Source organism: Mirounga angustirostris, unplaced genomic scaffold, assembly GCF_029215605.1.
Source record: "Mirounga angustirostris isolate CCGP_5_RB_7025 unplaced genomic scaffold, mMirAng1.0.hap1 SCAF_14, whole genome shotgun sequence".
NCBI classification, from domain to species: Eukaryota; Metazoa; Chordata; class Mammalia; order Carnivora; family Phocidae; genus Mirounga; species Mirounga angustirostris.
In genome coordinates, this window is record NW_026991722.1 from 80,144,172 (window position 1) to 80,168,522 (window position 24,351).

Here is a 24,351-nt window from a genome sequence, read left to right on the forward strand (position 1 = left end):
AGGCACAGGGATGCGAGCCAGAGGAGGGAGGCCACAGGCTTGAGGACAGAGGCGGTGGTTAGGACGGCACAGACAGACATCTGAGCCCCGGAGGCAGGAGAGCCGGGTCGGGGACCGATGCGGGGCAGCCTCTGCTGAGTGCTTACTATGCCCCAGGGCCAGGCGCTCAGGGGGCGTGCAGCCCAGGTGCCAGTTAGAAATGCAGGGTCCCAGGCCCGCCACACCGGCTGAGGCCAAGCCTACATGAGGAAGGTTCCCGAGTGATCTGTGCACACACTCCAGCTGGGAAAGAGTGTGTGTAAAGCACATACACCGGGCCACACGGAGCTCGGATGCTAGAATCTCAAACTGGGAGAGGCTCCGAGGACAGTCCGGCTGCCAAGTGCCACCCCCAGGCACAGCAGCTTGGTCCAGGGCTGAGGGCATCGCTTGCTGGAAAATTCTCTTGAGAGAGGGGGCCCCACTTTCACACAACACCCACCGGAAGCTGCATCCACCAGCCCAGGTACCGAGCACCCGGCACAGAGCACGGGCCCAGAAACTTCTGATGGGAGGAGGGGGAGGGGTGCCCTGCCACTTCCATGGTCCAACATCCAGGTGCACAGTGTTACCTCCCCTCAGACGCCCAGGTGCCCGGCTGAGGTGTTGCCACCTTGCACCCACTCCTCAGCCCAACTTGCCCTTGAGAAACCACTCCACCCTCCATCCCTGCCCCTGGCTGATGATCCAGCTCCACTTCCTCACAGTGCTAGGGAAAACCCATTTGCATCTCTAGCATCTCATGGTGATTGGCTCTGACCCAGACATGTAACACTCTCGGAGCCAACGAGAAGCCAGGTGACTTTCTGCTGGGCTCACTCCCTCTCCTTTACTGGGCTTAGCAGGTGCCCTGGATAGAATTAAAGACGTCAGTCCTAACCGGCTCTCATTCTGCCTTGGATATAATCAAATTGAGACAAGAGGCCACAGGAACCATGCGATCACCAGACTCTAAGCTCTGGGAATGGAAGCTTTGAGAATACAATGCATGGGATTAACAACATGCTTCTGTTTAGACAGACCAGGGAAAGTGGATATTTTATCTGTCAGTTTCCATAAAACTTAGGTAAAATTTAAGTCTGTTTACTAAGATGAAGGAAGTTTCCCTGGATTATTCAAATGTTTGTTTTGAAGCTTGAAGACTGTAAACTTCAGACCTGGAATATTTATTTTAGGAAACTGCATCTGTTAGAAAGTTTGTGGTACAGTGCTGTTTACCTTGCACTGGAAACTCTGCTTGCAACAGTTTGACTCAAAGCTTCTTGGCCAACTCTGTGATGACCAAACACGCTAACCAGGACCTCTCACTAACCTAGTTTTATATAATTCAACCAGCATCTAAGACTGAACACACTGTTGTGGGATAAGGAGAACAGTTTAAGGCATTCCTCCTTAAACCTACATAGCTTCTAAAAGATTAACACTAAAAACGCAATGTAGGATGGCCAGTTTCCTTGACAGAAATCAGAGGCTGCTCCTGCCATCTTGCCTGAGGCTGGAAGTAACCACCAAGAGGAAGCAGAGTCAAGAGACATTCAACAGACCTTCAACGTCTATCTGGGATTCTAAGCACAGAGGCCAAAAGCATGTCCCATTTGAGGAAGTCAGGGTAGGGTACGTGTGGCTGACTGGCCCACTGTCTTCACTCTGGTTAGACATTCCTGATCCCGAGAGAAACAAGTGTGGCTCTAGATTGGCTCTAGAACATCTCGTCTAGAAGGGACCAAAAGAATTACAACAACTACAGGTTTGCCGCAGGAAATGGGGCAACCCAGGGGCTCTTTCAGAGTCACCCTGCACTCAGAGAAAGAAAAGAGCTGCAAGAGAAATCCTCAAGGGCCGTGGACATGCCCAACGCCCAAACCCAACCCCAGGTCTTACCGAATGGTGGGCTGGTCTCCACTTAGCTGCTTAAACCTCCGGTGGAGCTGCTCGATCTGGTCTGAGGAGACTGAGAAGCAGGGGAGGAGGAGGAGGAGGAGAAGGAGGGGGGCAGAGTGGGAGAGAGAAACAGGAAGACATGAGTGATCCCTAAACTCAGAAGCCACCAGCAGGAGGCTGGTGACATCCTCCTGCCTCGTCCCACCCTCCCGTTCCATTGTTCTCCTGCATTCCCCACCCAGGCAACACTGAGCACCACCAGAGGAAGAATCCAACAAAGGGTTTCCCATTCTTCCTGACAATGCACCTCTGGGGTTATTCCTTCAGATCCCCTTTAACAGCAGCTCCCGGGACAGCAAGAACGTGAACCAGGTCATTCTCTCCTTCCCCAGCCCACTAAAGGGATCCCATCCGTTTGTCGGACTTCCTCCCCTCCCACTCCTGAAGACAGGTGTTTTCCTAGCTGAGCAAGGGGCTTCAGACAGTTGGTCCCATACTGCAAGACAGAGGAGTATGGAAGGGAAAAGCGGTTCAGGCTGGTGCTAGGTAATTTGGGAGACACGCAGTGAGACACAGAGAATCTGATGCAGTGAGGGAACTGGAAGGAAAAGAAATAGGATTTTGGTAATTGCACTGTGCATGACATATGATCTCAATGGTTTTAGAAAACCTACATACGGGAGTTTTTCTTAATGACCCTTTCCGGGCTGGTGGGCCATGTTTCTTCCACAGCTGGCATGAGGCCCTTGTGCATGCCAGGATTCATAATGGTCTCGTCCACACAAGGGCTTATTTTATGAAACGCACAGAACGAAACACCAACACCGACCTGTACCTTCTCACTTCAGCCTCGACACAACACTATAGGGGAGTAGCTACTCTTCTATCTCCGATTTGAACACTTTAGCTACACTTTCGACCACACAACCTGCCATGAGGTGAGCTGGGACCCATCTCCCAAGCCTGCCCTCATCCGCTACTCAGTATCTCCTGTCTGCCCACATATCCTGGCGTGCAAGGCCCTTACCTCTGGTTCCCGGGGACTAGGTACAGTTCATGCAGAACCTTCCAAACAGGTACTGGGCTGATGAACAACAGCCAGCCCCCTCCACCCTCCTCCCAGTGCTTCCCATGCCTTAAACATCTCTTCTCCTCTTGTTGCAGAGGCAACTAATTTCTGGGACCAGCTTGTCACCTCATTTCCTGTTGGGTTTGTTTTTTTTTTTTTGGTCTCAGACTCAGGTTGCATCTCTTCGAGAGTCTGCAGCTCAGAATTCTCCAGCCTCCCTAGAAGCTGCTGTTGGTGAGAAAATACTCCTTATGACTGCCAACTGGTACGGAGGGTTTGCTGAGTACTGGATGCACATCTCCACACATTAGCTCATCCCTTCCCCAGGACACCCTGGGACAGGGCTCTATCCCCATTACAGATGTAGAAACTGACCATTGGAAAGACTGATAACCACCAGGGGCTTCTACCACCTTTCTGGAGGAGGAGATGGCCATTTACAGCACACGCATATCAGCAAAGACATGTGTACACTGGATAGGCTAGCAATTCCACTCCTGGGTCCATACTTGTGCTCATCAGAAAATATGTAGGAGCTGGTTCATGGAAATACGATTTCAACAGCCCTAAACTGGAAGCTATCCAAGCCCCCAGCAATGGCAGAACACATAAAGAGTTACCGTGTAGCGTAGTCACGCAATAGGATAGTATACAGCAGTGAACCAACAATGTGTGTTATAACTTGGGTGAGTTTCAAAACCACAAAAATGGGCCTCTAGCTGGCTTAGTTGGTGGTACGTGGGACTCTTGATCTCGAGGTTGTGAGTTCGAGCCCTACAGTGGGTGTAGAGATTACTTGAAAAAAAATTTAAAAATCCTAAAAAAAGAACCATCAAAACAAGCAAAAGTAGTCAGACAGGAAAGAGCACGTACTTTATGATTCCATCCAAATAAAGTTCAAAAACAGGCAAAACTCATGTATAGTGTTAGAAGTCAGGATAGAAAAGCTACATTCTGGGGGCGCCTGGGTGGCTCAGTCGTTAAGCATCTGCCTTCGGCTCAGGTCATGATCCCAGGGTCCTGGGATTGAGCCCTGCATCGGGCTCCCTGCTCCTCGGGAGGCCTGCTTCTCCCTCTCCCACTCCCCCTGCTTGTGTTCCCTCTCTCGCTGTCTCCTTCTGTCAAAATAAATAAAATCTTAAAAAAAAAAAAAAGAAAAGAAAAAGAAAAGAGCTACATTCTGGATGATTCCAACTATATGACATTCTGGAAAAGGCAAAACTATGAAGACGCGAGAGACATCAGTGGCTGTCAGAAGTCGCGGGGGTGAGGGAGGAATAGGTAGAGCAGAGGGTTTTTAGAGCAGTGAGACGACTCTGTAGGACATCATCATGGTGGATGCCCATCACTATACATATGTCCAAACCCACAGAACATACAACTCCAAGAGGGAACCCTAATGTACACAATGGACTTGGGGCGATGATGATGTGTCATGTAGGGTCACTGACTGTATCCAAAGTACCACTCTGTTGGGGGATTATTGATAATGGGGGTGATCAAGCAATAGTGGGGTTGGGGGTGGGCATATGAGAAAACTCTAATTTCCCCTGAATTTTGCTGTGAACCTATCTAAAACTTCTCTAATAATAATGATGATGACATTGTCTTAATTTTTTTTTTAGAGGGGGACAGAGGGAGAGAGAGAATCTTAAGCAGGCCCCACATCCAGTGCAAGCCCAATGTGGGGCTCGATCTCACAACCCTGAGATCATGATCTTAGCCAAAATCAAGAGTTAGACCCTTAACCGAATGAGCCACGCAGGCACCCCTGTATTAATTTTTAAAAAGAGAAGTCAGGATAGTGGTTGCCCCTGAGGGGAGAGTAGCAATTTGAATGGGGCATGAGGGAGGCCTCTGGGTACTGGGAGTATTCTATTTCTTGATCCAGATGCAGGTTATACACATGTGTTCTCAGCAAGTTCATGGAAATATATATTCATGGTGATGCACTTTTTGGTACATGTTATCACAGTAAAACGTTTACATGAAAAATTCAGTAATTCTACTTGGCAAGAATTTGTTCTAAAAAAAAATAAATCCAACAAGAACAGAACATGAATATACAAATGTGTTCAACTTTATATTCTTTTTTTTAATTTTATTTTTTAAGTAATCTCCATGCCCAATGTGGGGCTCGAACTTAAAACTCCGAGATCAAGAGTCACACGCTATACCGACTAAGCTAGCCAGGTGTCCCACCTCTGTATTCTTAACAGCTTAAAAACTGGACTCGGGCGCCTGGGTGGCTCAGTCGGTTAAGCATCCGCCTTCGGCTCAGGTCATGATCCTGGGGTCCTGGGATCGAGTTCCGCATCAGGCTCCTTGCTCTGCGGGGAGCCTGCTTCTCCCTCTCCTCCCCACTTGTGCTCTCTCTATCTCTGTCTCTCTCAAATAAAATCTAAAAATAAAATAAAAAAAAACTGGACTCAACGTAAGTGCTCACCAAAAGCAGATTGGTCAAATATTTTATGGTATACTTAGCCAATTAAAAAAAAAAAAAGCATGTTGCTTTTGAAAAGTGATAATTGTGTATCTGACATGAAAATATAGTCCACATATGATATCGTTTAAAAACAGCTTGCTGGGGCACCTGGGTGGCTCAGATGGTAGAGCATGTGACTTTTTTTTGTTTTGTTTTTAAAGATTTTATTTATTTGACAGAGAGAGAGAGAGAGAAGAGAACAAGCAGGGGGGGAGCGGCAGGCAGAGGGAACGGGGAAGCAGGCTCCTCACTGAGCAGGGAGCCCAATTCAGGGCTCGATCCCAAGACCCTGGATCATGACCTGAGCCGGAGGCAGACACTTAACCAACTGATCCACCCAAGCGCCCACCAGTCAAGCATGCAACTCTTGATCTCAGGGTGGTGAGGTCAAGCCCCACACTGGCGCCTACTTAAAAACACAACAGCTTGGGCGCCTGGGTGGCTCAGTTGGTTAAGCGACTGCCTTTGGCTCAGGTCATGATCCTGGAGTCCCTGGATCAAGTCCCACATCAGGCTCCCTGCTCGGCAGGGAGCCTGCTTCTCCCTCTGACCCTCCCCACCCTCTCCCCTCTCATGTGCTCTCTCTCTCTCTTTCTCGCTCTCTCAAATAAATCTTTAAAAAAACAAAACAAAAAACACAACAGCTTGCTACAAAAATAGCATGACCTCATGCTGGGGGAAATATGTAGACACATACAAATGTATATAAGTAGTGAAAGGAAATCTGGACTTATTTTCCCTGAAATAATAATAGCAATTGTCCCTCCCAGTAGTGGGATTAAAGTGTTTGTTTTGCTTTGATTCATCTATATTTTCCGAATTTTCTCTAATACGCAATGCATGTTTATTAGTCAAGTAATGAATATTTTAAGCACACAATATGGTCCCATATGGGACAGCCCAGGAATCTCGAAGACATCGCTATAGATGAATCATCCTTGGCAGAGTAGCATGTCCTGCGCGCACATGTTCTTACTTAATCCTCTGCATGACCCTAGAATGGACAGACACTCCCATTTCACAGAAGAACAAACTAAGGATCTGAGGGGATCGGTAACTTGCTGAAGGTCGCTGAAGTTGAAAGGCAGACCCAGGATTTGGGCTCAGTTTGTTGGGCAGAACGTGTGTGGTTTCGTGTTTGTTCGTTTGCTTACTGACACCCCATGCCGCCTCTCTTTGTGTGATCAAAGGCAGCTCTGAGCTCTCAACCGCAGATTTAAAAAAAAAATACAATGATCTGATGAAAAATATCAGAAATTACAACCCAAGATGATCCTAAACAACCTCTATGACAGATGAGTTACCTTCAAAATGATGCTAAGTGAAAGAGGCCAGTCACAAAGGCCACCCATTGAATGATTCCATTTATAGGAGATGCTCAGATCGGCAAATCCAAAGTAGACCAGGGCTTGCCTGGGGCTGGGGAGGTAGGCGGAGTCATGCTAATAGGTACTGAGCTTCTTTGGGCGGGGGCATGAAAATGTTCCAAAGTTAGATTGTGGTGATGGTTGCACAACCCTGTGATTATACTAAAAAACTACTGAGTACACTTTAAATGGGTGAACTGTACAGTATGTGAGTTACATCTCAATAGAGCCAGTAAAAAAAATGAATTACGTGCATAAGCACGAGAACCACAGCAGCTGACATTCATTGAGCATTCACCGGGTCCAGGGCACTGTGCTCAGCCCCACTCCTGCTAAGCCCTGGCTCACATAAGCCTCTCATCAATCCTATTGGGTAAGGATGGTTTTTTTATCCCCATTCTAGAGATGGGAGCACAGAAACTCGCCCAAGATCACACAGATAAGAAGAGGTGTATAAACCAGAAATCATCATGGACCAGGTTTCTCTAAGGAAGTTTCCAGCTAATTGCATGCCAAGTGCCTGCATGCACGCACACTCACACATATGCACACAAGCCTTCCTGTCGTGCCTGATTGAAAGCAGAGGCGTCAGAAAAACAACCTCCCACATCTGGTTCCCTGTCTTTGGCACCCAAATCCCCAGAGCCAAGAGTTCAGGGTTCAACTTAGGTATGGCTCCTCAGCCTCAGTAATTGGGCGGGGGGGGGGGGGGGTGGAAGGGGGAGAACGTCTGAGGCCTCATGAACTGACTTTCAAAGCACCCTCAGGTCCGGGGGTCCCCCAGAGGGTCTGTCCTGTGGGCACCGGCTCCATGTGTGCAAGGCCCCCCTCGGGGGCTCCCAGGATGGAAGCTTTTCTGGTTTCCCTGTTCCTTTGCTCAGCCCTTTCTCCAAGTCCCCATGAGGTCACAGTTGCCGTGGAGACGAGAGACCGAGCCACCTGGGTGCATAGGCATGTTGACCTCATTATCTTTGGTTTCAGATTTCAACCTAAGGGTTGATTTCCCACCCTTCCAGGGGCTGGTGGGAGTTTAACTGGCCCAATCTTTGTGTGTGTGTTGGGGGGGGGGGGTGACCTGTCACTCTATCAAAAGCTTAAACCAGGAAGTATATACCTGCAAGTCACTAGGCACATGCAGCCACTAAGCCCTTGCAAGGTGGCGGGTCCAGGGAGTCGTATAATACACACCAGCTTCCAAAGACTTAGTACAAAAAACAATGCAAACGGAGAGTCTCAATTTTTATATTGGTCATACACTGAAATATTTTAGACGAAATAGGATAAGTAAAATATTAAAGTTAACCTCATCGGTTTCTTTTTTAAAACATGGCTGCTAGAAAATGTAGAGTTACCTTACATACACAGCTTCTAAAAAAAATTTTGCATTATTCCACCTTGCACTGTATTTGTACTGGACAGCGCTGGTATCTGGGCTTTCAACCAGCAACTTGATCCCGAGGAACAAAAGCCGAGGAACTCAGACAAGTGTACGGAGATAAACAGGTCTGAGTCCTCATCACTGCCTATTAAAACAGTAAACGCCTGGGGAAATGGTGAGCCACAAAGAAACTGGTTGAAATAAATCCTGGTGAGTCCTGAAGACAGAATACTACACAACCTTCAAAGACCTGTTTAAAATAGTTAGAGGGGCGCCTCGGTGGCTCCGTTGGTTAAGCATCTGACTCGATCTCAGCTCAGGTCATGATCTCACGGTCGTGAGTTCGAGCCCTGTGTTGGGTTCCATGCTGGGCATGGAGCTTACTTAAAAATACATATATGTATAAAATTCAGAACATAGAACGTTCATGGGATATCACTACAGGGAAAAACCAACAGGCCACAAGATCTCATGTATATGAAAGCTCATAATGACATACATGTGTGCACAGGAGACCACAGGAAAAGACACACAAAAGAGTACATTGCTTCCAAGCGGTGGAATTACAGGACATTCCTCTCTTCTCTTGTCTCTTATTTTTGCTTATCTGTCCTTTAACTTTTCTGTAATTCACAGGGTTCACTCATCCGTCCAGCGGAATGGGATTCGGTCCTAATGGAACAAAGCACTGATACATGCTCCAACAGATGAGCCTTGAATACACGATGCTAAAGAAAGAAACCAGGCCCAGGTCACGTATCGTAGGATTCCTTTTATATCAAATGTCCAGAATTGGCAAATCTAGCCACAGAAAGCAGATTAAGGGGGTTCCGGGGTTTGGGGTAGGGAGAGATGAGGAGTGATGTAATGGATCTGGGGTCTCTGCCTGGTCCTGTCAGGTGGTAGGGACCAGCTCACAGCCTCGCTGTGCTGAGCAAGGGGTCACCAGGCAGGTGGAGGGTCACACAGACCAGGAGGTCAGAGACAACCCCCAAAGATGAGGAGGCAGGAGATGGGGAGGGGGCAGAGAAAGGGGCGTGAAATCCCCCCACGAGGCCCGACCTCCCTCATCTGACTCAAGAAGAAATGGAGTATCAGCCTTCAGCACATCCATTATGGGGTGACCCAGACTACTTGAGCATTTCCAGGGCCCCAAGTCCGGTGACAAAGGGCACATAAACTATCACCTGCCCCTTCCTGAGTCCATGCTGGCTCGCAGGGGAGGGGGAGGCCCGCCTGGGTCACTCAGCCCTCTGACAGATGCCCCGTCACTCACTAAGAGACATTTACGGAGCACCTCCGCTTCGCTTGGCACCTGCTAGCTGCTGGGGGTGCGGACACAAAAGGCAGAGCCCTCAGCTCTTGGAAACGGGCGTCACCTCGCTGGGATCCAGGATAGTAAACGTGGTTATCGGCCTGCCAAGGAGCACCAGGGTAGGAGAGAGGCTTCCAGTCCACAGAGACGGGGTGGGAGGCAATGCCTTATGGGATCCTGAAGGCGAGGGTGAGGTCGGGGAGGGCAGGGCTGGCAGAAGCAGAGTGGGAAGAGCTCAGGAAGCCCCGCGTTTTTCCGCACAGGTGGAAGGCAAGCAAAGGACAGGGGAGCAAGGGGAGGTAATGGCGGTCGTACACACTGAGCTAAGGCATTTAGACTTCACCCCGAGTTCACAGAGGATGCTAAGGCCGGGGACAACAAGATCCCATGTGCCTGGTGACAGAATGGAGGGTGGATGCAAAGGACAGGACTCAGGGGACCCACTGAGAGGCCCACGGGGGAGCAATGGGGGGCACATGCTCAAAATGAGGTTGCAAGGAGCAGGGGCAGCTGGAAGTCTGCTCCTGCACTCTCCAGGGGCTCCCCCCTGCCTCTCCCTCTCCCCCAGCAGTGCCACCCTGCCGCGGGCCCCAGGACACCGAGCAGCTTCCGGGGCCCCCGACGCTGTCCTGCTCGCCGTGTCCTGGCAGACTAGCCGGAAGCCCAGCATCATCGGCCGAAGTCCCAGAACACAGAGATGAGCTGGGTCAAACAGAAAGGTGGGCTAACGACATCGCTGCCAGGGGCTGCTGGCTCAGTCCCCGGCTCCACGTCCTACTAAACCGCCCCCTGAGGCCGCCGCCTTCGCCCCCCCCTCCCCGCCCCGTAACTTGGAGGTAATAAAGGGCTGTTCACACCCCGGAAAACAATCAAAGTCACATGCACACAATGCACAAGGGCCAAAAGGTAGGAACACCCAAACGTCCATCAGCCGGTGAGCAGAGGGCACACGATGCTGCCACGGGCAGGCAGGCAGCACGGACCCCTGCTAGCTCACGGCTGACCTCGAAGACACGATGCCTCGTGGAAGCAGCCAGACGTGCAAGGCTGCGTGCTGCCATTTACACGAAGCTTCCGAAATCCGTGAACCCATAGGGACAGAAAGTAAGTTTGCGGTTGCCAGCCGCGGTGGGGGTGGGGTGAGGGTGGGGGGTGGATTTCAGGAGCAGCTAATGGGCCTGAAGTTTCTTTCGGGGGCGATGTTGTCCTGGAACTGGATCGTGGTGACGGCTGCCCAACGCCGTGGGTGCACTTAATGCCCATGACCAGTATACTCGAAAATGGTGAAAATGGTAAATTATAGGTTATGTGAATTGCTCCCCAATAAAAACATCACATACATCTTGCACTGGACCTGGCAGGAGGAGCTGAGACACCAGAGTTGCCCCAAGAGCGATCATGAGGACCCTGAAGTAAGAACCTTGTGGTACCTACTAGGCTCCTCTGCTGGCTCCCCGCTCAGCTTGGCTTGGGAGGGAGGGAAGAGGCACTTTGCATGCTGCCTGGGGCTACAGCCAAAGCAGTGACTAATCCTGGGCCTCGGGAGGGAGGACAGGGAGAGCCGAGAGCGCCTGGAAGGGACCCACCCTCACACGCCTGCCCATCGCCCCGAAGACGCTTCCTGGTGCCCAGCAGATGCCCTGCTTCTCTCCTTCACCTGCACCCCTCGCTCAGCCTGCACACGTCACAGAGCACAACTCGCAGCCGGGATTTTTAAAGACACCAAAGATGCACTTTGGTGCCCTCGGCCTTGAAAGGAAACGATCATACCCAATTCTAGTCTCTGAAGCAGAAGAAACGACAAGAAGGTTAACTGCGGCCTTTTATCCAGCACCTTTGAGCCCTTGACACGCAAACTTCAACCCAGTCCGTAAGAGCAAGATCCACGGGATTCTGGGCAGGAGCTGCGCCGGGCCCTGGCCAGCATGGTGATGGCCTTAATTTTAAGCTCAGGTCCCGGGGGGGGGGGGGGGGGTGTCTCTCAAGGGTTTTTGTCCCACATGGAATAAATCCCCCAGCTCTCAAGACTGGAGCTGAAGCGGAGACAGAATGAAGTGACTTGACTTTAGAAAAGATCCTCCTTCTCATGAGCAATGAGACAACTTGGAACACTGTCAGAGTGGGTGGGCATGACTCTCAAATCACACAGTCTGTGCTTTGCTCATCGACGCTCACCTTCCCACAGCTCTGCTCTGTTCTTCTCCATTTGCCTTATAGCAGCGATACTCACTGCCATGTGGTAGCATTTCCTCGGAGGCAGGAACTAAGCCGAATGCTTGGTGCACATCATCTTATTTCACCCTCATCCAGGGCCTGCCTCAGAGGGCAGTTATCACACCCACCTTATAGATAAACCCGAGTCTCGGAGAGATTGAGTCATTTGCTGAGATGAGCGGCAGAACTGGGGTTTGAACCTGGGTCTCTAAAATCTATTTTAATACAACCCCATGCTCGGGCTATGCACCCCAAGAGAGGATGAGTGGGGACAATGAACACATAGCATTCATGTCACTAAAGAGACGAGGTCTCCATTTTCATAAAAAGGCTAAAGATGGGGAAGGGGCTGGGGGGAGGGAGCTGGCTAATCAGCAGAGATGTGAAGAGTGGGCGTCTTTGGGAGCATCTAAGGAACTGGTTTTCACATCATTCCAGAACTATCTTCAGCTCCAGATTTAGACTGGGCCACATCAAGGAGAGAGAGGCTTACCAAAAGTAGGAAGGCTTACTAGGTAAAGAAGTCCAGTTCCTGCTACATGGAATGAACACAGACTCCCCATTGCACTAGAGACACCTGAAACACTGGATAAAAGAAGAAAAACCTCCCTTACGCCATTAACCCTGCAAGGGAGGGAGGCCTGGCAAGGCCAGAACCAAGGAGGGAATGCACACCCAGCAGGGCAGGAGTGCCAGATGCTGCTGAGGTGGCCCAGCATCAGAAATGGCCTTGGTTCTATGTAAGCAAGAAGTGAGACTCCTATCCAAAGCTGAAGCAGAGGGCCGCCTGGGTGGCTCAGTCAGTGGAGCGTCCGACTCTTTTTTTTTTTTTTTTTTAAGATTTTATTTATTTATTATTTTATTTATTTTATTTATTATTTTATTTATTTAAGATTTTATTTATTTTTTTAAGATTTTAAGAGAGACACAGCGAGAGAGGGAACACAAGCAGGGGGAGTGAGAGAGGGAGAAGCAGGCTTCCCTTGGAGCAGGGAGCCCGATGCGGGACTCGATCCCAGGACCCCGGGATCATGACCTGAGCCGAAGGCAGACGCTTAACGACTGAGCCACCCAGGCGTCCCAAGAGCGTCTGACTCTTGATCTCAGCTCAGGTCTTTTCTCAGGGCCGTGAGTTCAAGCCCCATGCTGGGCTCCACGCTGGGTGTGGAGCCTACTTAAAAAATAAATAAATAAATAAAAAGCTGAAGCATGAAAGACCACTTCCCCATGTAAGACAGGCTAGAGAAAATACTCCCTACTGTCTCAGAGAGTCAACAAGGAAGTGGACTCTGCTAAGGAGGTGGCCGGGCCCAGAAGAAAGGGGTGAAGCCTCTGTGATGAATTAAACACCACACGTGTGCCATGAACAGGTGAAAACACCAATCCTCTCTGGTACAGGAAAGCCAAATTGAGGACTTAATGTAAAAAGTGTTTCTAGACCAGTGACTGTTCTCAGGGACTTAGCACAATAAATGCAAAGCACTGTGTGAGGTGCTTCTATAACCCAGGGACTCTCACAGGAGAGGTATTTTTGGTAAGCCCTTCTCCACTTGGTTTGGCCTCAGCATAAATCTGGAGCTGAAGACAGTCCCAGAAAGATGTGAAAACCAGGAGAGACAGCCCAATCAAACATGAGCTCATAATCAAAAACCAAACCACACGAGCAAATGAACCACCATAAGGGAGAATCAACAGACACAACTAACAAAAGGAACGGAACCCTTCTTGTTTTAAATTTGTTACCACCACCACGATCAAGTGGGATTTGTTCTGGGGATGCAAGGGTGTTTCTATATTTGCAAATCAATCAAAGTGATGTATCACACTAACAAGAGAAAAGATAAAGGGCATATGATCATATCAACAGATACAGAAAAAGCATCTGACAAAAAAAGCATCCCGCCCATCTGACAAAATACCCATTCATGATTCAAACTCACAACAAAGTGGATTTAGAGGGAATATAACCGAACATAATGAAGTCCATATATGGAGAACCCACAGCTAACATCATACTCATTGATGAAAACCTGAGAACTTTTCCTCTGAGATCAGAACAACACAAGGTTTTCCTTTCTCACCACTTTTATTCAACATAGTACTGAAAGTCAAGCTGCAGCAATGAGACAAATACAAGGCACCCAAATTGGTAAGGAAGAAATAAAGCTGTCACTATTTGCAGACATGATACTATATATAGAAAACCCTAAACAGTCCACCAAAAAGCTATTAGAATAAATGAATTCAGGCGCCTGGGTGGCTCAGTCGTTAAGCGTCTGCCTTCGGCTCAGGTCATGATCCCAGGGTCCTGGGATCGAGACCCGCATCGGGCTCCCTGCTCGGCGGGAAGCCTGCTTCTCCCTCTCCCACTCCTCCTGCTTGTGTTCCCTCTCTGTCTCTCTCTGTCAAATAAATAAATAAAATCTTTTAAAAAAATAAATAAATGAATTCAGGGACACCTGGGTGGCTCAGTCTAAGGTTAAGCATCTGCCTTGAGCTCAGGTCATGAACCCAGGGCCCTGGGATCAAGTCTGGCATCAGGCTCTCTGCTCAGCGGGGAGCCTGCTTCTCCCTCTGCCTGCCACTCTGCTTGTGCTCTTTCTGACCAAGTAAATAAAATCTTAAAAAAAAAAAAAAAAAAAAAGCAGAAAAGCAAAGTCTCAGAGATGGAAGGTATAGCATGGGGAACAGAGACAATAAGATAGTAACACTGGATGGTGACAAATGGTAACTACACTTATCCTGGTGAGCACAGAGTAGTGTTGGCAAATCACTATGTTGCATATCTGAAATTAATGTTGTAGATCAACTACACTTTAAAATTTTTTTTTTTTTTTTAAAGATTTTATTTGACAGACAGCAAGAGAGGGAACACAGCAGGGAGAGGAGAGGGAGAAGCAGGCCTTCCACCGAGCAGGAAGCACAATGCGGGGCTCGATCCCAGGACCCTGGGATCAGGACCCAAGCCGAAGGCAGACATCCAACGACTGAGCCACTCAGGCACCCCAATAAATTTTTTAAAATAAAAAAATTAGGGGGGTGCCTGGCTCCGTCAGTAGAGCATCTGACTCTTGATCTCAGGGTCATGAGTTTGACCCATGTTGGGGGTAGAATTTACTTAAAAAAATTTTTAAAAAGGAATGGCACCCCAAGGGGGTGAAACAGAAGAGACTATACAGTAAGCGTTAAGTCATTACACATAATGAAAGAACACTATTCTGTGACAAAAGCAGTCAATCTAAAAACCGTATAGAACTTATAAAATGTTTTTTTATGTCATCGGGGGGCATCTGGGTGGTGCAGTCAGTTAAGTGTCCAACTCTTGGTTTCAGCTCATGTCTCGATCTCAGGGTTGTGAGATCGAGCTCCACATCGGGCTCTGCACTCAGTGTGGAATCTGCTTAAGACTCTCTCTCCCTCTACCCCTCCCCACTGCTCATTTGCCTGCTCTCTCTAAAATAAACAAATCTTAAAAAAAAATAAAATAAGGGGTGCCTGGGTGGCTCAGTCGAGTATCTGCCTTCAGGTCAGGTCATAATCCCAGGGTCCTGGGATCGAGTCCCGCATCAGGCTCCTTGCTCAGCGGGAAGCCTGCTTCTCCCTCTGCCTGCTACTCCCTCTGCTTGTGCTCTCTGTCAAATAAATAAAATCTTCAAAAAATCTTTAAAAAAATAAAGTAAAAGTCATCAAAATTTAAAAACTTAAGGGGCAGCAAGACTGTAACACCTAGGGATGCCTGGGTGGCTCAGTTGTTAAGCGTCTGCCTTCGGCTCAGGTCATGATCCCAGGGTCCTGGGATTGAGTCCCACATCGGGCTCCCTGCTCCACGGGGAGTCTGCTTCTCCCTCTCCCTCTGCTGCTCCTCCTGCTTGTGCTCGCTCTCTGACAAATAAAAATCTTAAAAAAAAAAAAAAAAGGCTGTAACACCTAAAGACAGAATTAGTGAATTGGAAGATGGACCTAAGGAAATGACCCCAAAGACAGCAAAGAGCAATAAATAATAGAAAATACGAAAGAGAGGTAAAGAGACATTCAGGACAGAATGACATGACCCCATCTATTTCTAATAGGAATTACTGAAGAAGAAAAAGATAAGTGGGATAGGGGAAAGAACACGTTCATAATGTAAGACACAAGCCTTTTTTTTTATTTTTAAGGATTTTTTATTTATTTGACAGAGAGATACACAGCGAGAGAGGGAACACAAGCAGGGGGAGTGGGAGAGGGAGACACAGGCTTCCCGCAGAGCAGGGAGCCCGATGCGGGGCTCAATCCCAGGACCCTGGGATCATGACCTGAGCTGAAGGCAGACACTTAACGACTGAGCCACCCAGGTGCCCTCATAAGCCTTCTTTAGAATGAAGCAGCATAAACCATTCCCAGGCAGGATAAATAAAACAAATCCACACCTAGACATACTGCAGTAAAAAAAAAAAAAAAAAAAAAGAGGTACAAAAGCAGACTTTTACCAAAAAATATCAATTAGACAAAAGAGCTGACTTCTCAACAGCAACAAGAGACCAAAACCAAAGTGCTGAGAGAAGATATGCAGAATTTTATACCCAGCCAAATGATCAACTGTGTATGCTGGCAAAATCTAGACATTTTCAGACAAAGCTGACAACTCACAGAGATTTGTTGAAAAATCTTTGGAAAGGTGTATCATGTAAGAAAATGAAATCCATAAGGAAAAACTTTTACAAGAATTAATAGGGTCTGCATAAAACAAGAATAAAACCAATGATTAGGTTCTAAAAATGTAGAAAAAAATACTAGAGAGTGACACAAACTAAAGCATGTTAAGGTCCCTGATCATCAGCACGAGGGAAAGATAAAGATTAACATCAGGCATGTCAAAGATGGCAGCCATGTCAAAAAAAGAAAAAGAAAAAGGAAGGAATTAGTAAAGTTAGAGACTGCCCTTAAAAGGGAGAAAGGTAGCCAGCTTCTGTAAGGTTTCTAATCAAAATTATTAGTACTTGCCTACAACCATTGAACACTTACAGTGTGTCAAGAGCTTTACTAAGATACTCACTCAATCCTCACAATAGCACTGTGACACATTCCCATTCGACAGATGAGAAAACGGAGGTGTGCCGGCCAAGGTGGTTGCCCAGAGACTAAAAGGTGGTCTACAGTTCAAACCTTTACTATCTGCTGGTAAAGGCCACGGTGGGGGGGTGGGTAGCAGGGCAGTGTATGTCCATGTGGACCCTGGCTGCAGTCTTGGGGGATGCAGGGGAGGACAAGACTGGAGAGCCCCTGGGAACAGCAGGTGGGTGAAGTACGCTGAGTGCTGGGTGCTCACTTGGGATTGACCACTGGGACCCCGGCATGAGCGCTCAGGAGAAAGGGAAGCCCCTTCCAACCTCAGCGCGCCGGGAAAGCCCTTCACGGTAGCCACTCTCTCTCTCCAGCACGGTCTAGGTAGGACTCAGCCGTGCCAATAGTGAGGTCTCCTGCTGGCCACCTGCCCACCCTCCGGAGTCACCTGATCCCGGAGACCTCAAGGAGCCTTCTCACCTCCTAGGGAGCGGAAGACCCACTTCTGACAGCCTGCCCATCCACAAAGGTCACGCCGCTGGGACAACAAAGGGCCTTTTTGTCCTCACGCTTACGGTGGCTGCCACCACCAGCGGAGATCACCCACTCGACCTTCTGGCTTTATGAATTAATAAAGTTGCAACAGGAGACAGTGGCTTGCAGGCCCAGGCACCTCCCCCTGTCCCCTCCTCGCCTGGTACCACCAGCATGGGCACTAGGGGGCCCTGCCTGATCTCCCCAAAGTGGTGGGCGCTTCTGAGCAAAACACCTTATTCCCTTGGCTCGAGATAGCAAATACTGAAGCACTTTGCCAGAGGAAAGGCATCTTATCAACACTCGAGGTGTTCGGTCCGTACGGCATGTCTGAGCATTGATTACACTCTGGGCTGCATTCTGGGGGCCATCAACTCACAAAAAAATATCCTGCCAGTGTGGGGCTGGGGGTGGGATGAGGAAGAAAGACGCATAAGGGATCTCTGATCATGACTAATTCACGAAGTTAGGACGTCTTGGAGCGGACTGCCAATTACTTTCAGGAAACAGAGGGGGCTGCACGTTCTTGCTCTTCCTCCCAGAGCCCCTGGCTCCCCTCACACTGCCCATCACCGAGCTTGCCCTCCGTGGGCGCAGCTCACAATTCTAGAACTTTCCATAACACGATACCAAGCCTATCTGCCTCGGGGTCTAATTCTCCCCCTTCCAACTTCGTAAACAAGTGTGTGGGACCCTATTAATGAGGTCACAGGGTAAGTGTTGCATCTCCCAGATATACAGACCCTTTGTCTCAGTCTACATCGCATGGGGTCTGGGTCACCTGGGAAAGGCAGTTTTGAATTTGGGTTCCACACTCAAGGTAGTGACCCTGAGCAGTCTCTTCAAATGTCTGGGCCTCAGTTTTCTCATCTGTAAATTGGCAACAATATGCTATAATGGTGAGATGTCCTGGCCCAGCCAGAGTACAAAATATCAGCATGGGTCAAAACAAGGGTGTTTCTGGGCGCCCAGCAATGAAGTCCACTTGCCACTCGGCCCTTTCAAAAGCTTTCCAAAGCAGCCTACACTTTTCCACACTGTGAGCACCCAGGGATTTAGGGGTGGAGGTGTCTGGGTACCCCGGAAGGCTGGGGCCACGGAGCCTCCCTTCCATGGTCTCGGCCACTATGCCCACACTGCCAGACCATTTCTCCCCAGCCCGCCCTGCTGAGAGCTCAGCCTGAGGGGAACCTACCCTCCCCCGGCCTCACAGTCACCCTTATTCTTCCCTGCCCGGGAGACAGTTTTTCATTTTTCCTTAAAAAAAAAAAATTGGGGGCGCCTGGGTGGCTCAGTTGGTTGGGCGACTGCCTTCGGCTCAGGTCATGATCCTGGAGTCCCGGGATCGAGTCCCGCATCAGGCTCCCTGCTCCGCAGGGAGCCTGCTTCTCCCTCTGACCCTCCCCCCTCTCCTGCTCCCTATCTCATTCTCTCTCAAATAAATAAATAAAATCTTTAAGAAAATTGTTTTTAATTATTTTTGTATTAAGGTACGATTTACATACAATGGAATCCATCTTCACTGTTTTTGAGAACCTGAAGCACCCTGGGGGAATGAGCTCCCTCCCCACCCCCAGAGCGACACAGACACGATTGTGCACCCTATTTCCTGGGGCTTAGAGATTGCCCAAGGACCCCAGGATAAAAGCCATAGTCCACCCAGAGGAAACACAAAGCGAACAGGGCAAACTTTACTGGCCACTTAGCTTTATGTGCCTCAGTGGGGGACACAAGGAGCTCAGTAGTACCAGCCAGTGCGCCCGCACCCCCGGAGCTCCTGGAGGGCAGGGAAGGTATCTGGCCCACCTGGGTACCCAAAGGGAACATGGCACATGGCGAATAGGCCGAGGCTGTGGTCTGGGGCCACTCGAGGACTTTATAACCGCCGAGTAGTGGCCAATGGCGAGAGCCCAACAGAAAATGGGGTGCCACCCAGGCCTCCGGTTCCCTCCCCAGTGAGGAGGTCTGGGGATCACTCCAGAAACTGAATCCCAGTTCTACTTCTCGGCGGCCTGTGGCCTCGGGCAAGTGGCCTGCTCTCCTGAGCTCCCGAGCTCCCGTGTCCTCACCGGAAAACTGGGAATCCACGGTGCTCCTGGGGGAGGAGGTGCATGAGCAGCTGCGGATAAACTGCGCGGCTCAGCTCTGTGTTTGGCAAATGACAGGCGCCTGGTAAACACTTGCTGTCACCATTAGGAGGTCTGAACTCCAGATCTGGGACATTGTTTTTTCTTCTTCCTTCTGGCAGCTTCTTGGCATCTACATGGATAGGCCTGTGGAGCTGTTTTGGAGCCTGAAGGAAAAAATAGACCCTCCACCTTTCCCAGAATCCTCCACTTATTATTTCCTTTCCAGCCCCGGGAGCAGGCACGGGTGGGGGAGGCAGGAAATGGCCACCTCCAGGCCAGCTCAAGGTGGTGAAGGGGAGCAGGCTTCGGTGAGTGACCCCAAGGGGCCGGTCTTCCTGTGGGCGGGGGGGGGGGGGGAGGTCCACTTCACACCTCGGGACACATGCTGGGCTCCACTCCGTTCCTGCTGAAAGGCCAGCTCGGGTGTTCAATGTGAATTTTAACGTTCTAGGTAGTCCGCCTTCTTGGCTCAGAGAAGATGTTTGGGAAGACTTTTTTATGTTTTAAATCAATCAATGAGACTCTCACAGGCAAGGGGAGGTGGGCGTGCAGTTCTGAGGATGCCCTGCGTGGGCAAGCTTGTGCTCAGGCCTATTTTTGGTGGGGCTGGCTCAGTGCTGAAGCCCACAGGATGCATCTCCTGGTGCCGGGGGGTGCTGGCGCAGCCACGGCGGGCTGGTGGGGTGGCACTAGGGTGTCTCCTGGACACAACGCTCCTAGGCAATACTCCAGAGGCTATACAGTTTCTGGGGTCCCCACCTGGTCAGCATGAACGCCTGTGTTTTGAGTATCACACACACACACCAAGGTGAACAAGCCACCTTCTCCCCGCTCTCAGGAAGCTCCAAGTTTCGAGGGGGTGGCAGGTGACAGAGCGGACAGCTCTAACATGGGGTGGTGTGGGCTACTATGGGAGGGAACGCAGGGGTCTCGGGAGTCTCAAGGACGCGCGTTAACCCTCAAAGGCCAGACGGAGAGTAGGCAGGATGGGGAGCCGAGCCCCGAATGAGGAAGAGCGCGGGCTTCCTGAACAGACAGGGCTAAGAGAAAATGTTTGCAATCTTAACCTGGCTGCTGTTTTTACAGAAGTATCCCCTTATGTAAACCCCGAATTACGGACAGTCAAGTGAAGAGTTCTCCAGGCAGAGGGAGTGGCTTGCACAAAGGCCCAGAAGTGAGAAAAATAGATGTGCAGGCTGTTCCTACCCTTCTGCGTTCCTAGAAATCGGAGAGGCAACTCCCAATTGCAGTGAAGGCACGGTGCTGGCAGGAAATGGACTTGGGGATCCTCTGATCCCCTACTCCCCCACTTAGTGACCTGTGGGGCTGCAAGTTGCTTTACCCCTCCAAGCCTCAGTTTCCTTATCTGTAAAATGGCCATATTGCCACCTTCCACGGAGGGTTATTAGGAAGATTCCACCAGAGTGCATGCCGAGGGTTCGGCACAGAGCCTGGTGCTCAAGGAATGACGTCCATCACCACCATCCTGCTCATCATTTCCAGAGGGAGCCCTCAGGAAGGGACCAGGCTGACTCTTCAAATTAGGGACCATCTTGGTCCGTGCAAAGAGGCAGGGGGAACCCAGCAACACAGTCTGTTCCTTGGCTGAGTGCGCCTTAGGCTGAATGTTTCCCAAGGATTCTTGCAGGAGCAGGATCCTGGGAGCGGACGTTCCCATGCCGAGCCAAGAACCTCATATATGTGTATGTACATCATCTTACTCAATCCGTATAACCACCCGAGGATCCAGATGGGGACACTGGCTCTCAGAAGTAAAACGACTTGTTTAAGGTCACGCAGCTAGGAAGAAGTGGGCCAAGCTTTAACTCTTCGCTGTGGTTTAGAGTGATGGAGACCTACAAATGGGTTTAAAAACATGGCCAGTACTACAAACACTTGCCCAAAGCCACCTACCCAGCAAGATCCTTTAAATCAGGCTCCCCCCATCAGCTGAGCCCTGACTCTGGCTGCATCAGCATCCCATACTATTCTCATTTATTGTCCTCAAAGTCTTCCCACCACAGGGCCTTTGCATTTACCATTCCATCTGCCCCAAACTGCACTTTCCGCTGATCTTTGTGGAGCTGGTTCCTTCTTATTGGAGCTTCTGTTCCCCATTTTCGCCTCCTCAGAGCAGCTCTCCCAGTCCTCCCTAAAGAAATGTTTCCCTGCCCTTCCCCTGACTCTCACACCACTGTGTGTCTCCCCTCAGGAACATCAGCCTCTTAGGGTCACCTCTAAATCCCCAAGTCCTCGGTCCATCAATACTTGCCGAATGGGTTAAAATGCCCAGACTGTGCCAGCCCCTTTCAGAGGACAAGGGGGAACTTTCCTCCTATTTAAAGTTCCAAGAACTGAAGGCGTTCATTCTCCCCTCTGGTCAGACCTCACAGCCCCTTTCCTGATGCGCCCCCGGCCCCATCTCCCTCCCCTCCTTTGGGGTATGAAACTGGAATCCCAGGCAGCTAGAAGGGAAGCCCCATCAGCCACTTGTAGGAAGGCCACAGGGGGAACACTCAGCATCCGTCTTCCCCACGGGAGACCGGACCCAGGAAACGGGACATGATTCCCAGCATGCTCCGAGGTCCCAGCACCTGTCAAACTCACCACCAGACGGAATTCCCCCCAACTGCCTGCGTGGGGGGCTGCCACCCTGCTGGCAGAAAGCCCAGCTACAGAGAGCCCTGACTTCCACCAGTGCAGACACAAGGCAACAAGAGCTCAACTAACAGAACCAGGGGAAATCCAAGAAAGGAGGAGGGGAACCCTACCTCCTTTCTCACGTGAGCCTTGGGGTTAAACTGGACTCAAAACTTTTATATTCACACATGGTTCAAAATGAAACTATAAAAAAAATCTACAGTGAAACCTCAGTCCCTCTTCGTCCCTTCCACCCAGTCTGCAAGTATTCACTCTTCTTACTTCCTTGTGGATCCTTCCAGGGTCCTTGATGCAAACAAAGCAATTACAAATATATGCTCTTATCACTTTTTTTTAAGTGTTCCATTTATATACACTACAGTTTTTTCCCCCTCCAGTCGCAGATAATTCTGTGATTGCACATGGTAAAACATAACATGTGTATGTGATGCACGAGTGTATACACACACCCACGCACCCAGACCAGGTATTGAGGTGCTTTCTGTAATTTTCACCCAATTCTCCTGGACAGAGGTGTTTAGATTAGGAGTCAGCAGGGGTCGCCTTTCAGCCTTGGCACAAGTGGTTGGGTCATTCCCCACCCCCACCCAGGTGATCAATTATGGACCTGGCTGGCTGCCCTAAACTCAAAGCAGGTGCCAGGAGCCAGCCAGGTCCTTCCTTGAAATAACATCTGCGCTCTTTCTTAATCATCTAGCAGGTACTAGGAGAACTTCCATTCTAGAGAGAAGGAAACCGAGCGATGAAGTGACTAGCCCAAGGTCACACAGCCAGGAAGTGGTGTTGGCACGATTCACATCCGCCTGTCCAGTTTCCCCCTCACCTGGTCTCCCTCCGTCTTTGGTCCACACACCCCTCCACAGCCCGTAACAGAACCCGGCACCCCGAGCTCAGAGCCCAGGGTCAGAGGCCAGGGTCAAGTTCCCAGCCCGGCTGGACTGGGGAGGACAAACGCCACCACCGTCACTTCCCTGCGTCCAGGTCGGCCCCGCGGCGCGGCCGTTCCGTGCGCCCAGCCTCGGGCCGGATGGCAGGTCCCAGGAGCCCGGGCGAGCTCGAGGAAGGTCGTCGGGCTCCGGCCAAGTGCTCCGCGGGCGCCACCCGCTACCCGGGGAAGGGGACCCGATGAACCCACTTTACAGATGGGAGGACGAAGAGAGGCGCAGGGGGACGGGCTCGGCCCCCGAGGTCACACGGCCGGGGAATGCCCGAGCCCGGCTGCCACCCAGGTGCGCCGACTTCAAAACTTTCCGGCCCCTGCGCCTCGCGAACCCGAACGACTTTCAGGTGCGGAGCGCGCACACCAGCTGGGCGGCCCGGGCTCTCGCCCTCCGAGCCGGGACGCCAGCCCTGCCCTGGGCGAGCCGGGCCCTGCTTCCCTCCCGGGTCCGCAGTCCCCAGGCCCGGGGTTCCCTGCCAACTCCGCGGGCGCCGAGGCTGAGCGGCCGCGGCACTTACTCAGCATCGCCGCGGAGCTCCTCGCCGCAGCCGGCAAAGTGGCCGGCGGGAACCCATTTGCAGGAGGGGGAGACTGAGGCGCAGAGAGGGCCAGCTACTAGCCCAAGGTCACACAGCGCGGCGGCGCGGAGCCCGGCGGGCGGCCGTGGGCTGGGAGCCCCGAGCCAGCCGGCCGGCGGTTCCCGCCCGTGTCCCCGCGGGATACTCACAGCCGGTCTTGCCCACGAGCTCCCGCACCTCCTCGGACGCCGAGTGGGCAGCGCCCATGGTGCCTGCGGCGGGCGCCCCGGGCTGGCGTCGGCTGCGCAGCGGCCGGTCCGGCCTCGGGTCCAGCGCGGGTCGGGGCGCCGGGGACGGGTCTGAGCCGCGGGTTCCGCGTGGGGCGCGAGCGCGGCCTCTTATAGCGGCGGAGGGCGGCGCGCCGCGGTCCTAGCGCGCGCCGGCTTCGCGCACTGCGGGGATGGGGGAGCGCTCGGCCCGGGCCAGAAAGGGCGGGGAGGCGTGGAAGGGAGTGCGGGACCTAGATGCCCACCACCAAGGTTCCCTCCCCCGTCCCCCCCCCCCCCCCCCCCCCCCCGTGCAGCGGCCGTGCTCCTCGCGCCTCCCCGCCTCCGCACCCCTGCCGGCTTCGGAAAGAGGTGTGAACAGAGTTGGGGTGTAGGTGGGCGGACCCCGGGGAGGTTCCATATCCACCCCCACCCCGGTTCCATCACACATCCTCCCAGATCTCAGAAGGGAAACTCACCTGGGACAGTGAAGAAATACAGCCAGCATTAAT

The 24,351-nt window shown here is 51.1% G+C and overlaps 1 protein-coding gene across 1 annotated transcript in view; it reads right to left on the reverse strand.

The window, feature by feature from the left end:
• Positions 1-23,932, reverse strand: part of TESC (tescalcin) — a 49,216-nt gene extending 25,284 nt beyond the window's left edge. Inside the window, exons 1-2 of the mRNA XM_045887553.3 lie at positions 23,783-23,932; positions 1,921-1,990 (exon numbers count right to left, since the gene is read on the reverse strand). Coding sequence (XP_045743509.1) covers positions 1,921-1,990; positions 23,783-23,840 — 128 coding nt within the window. The 5' untranslated portion in view covers positions 23,841-23,932. The remainder of the gene's footprint in view (positions 1-1,920; positions 1,991-23,782) is intronic.
• Between the last annotated feature and the right edge of the window lie 419 nt (positions 23,933-24,351).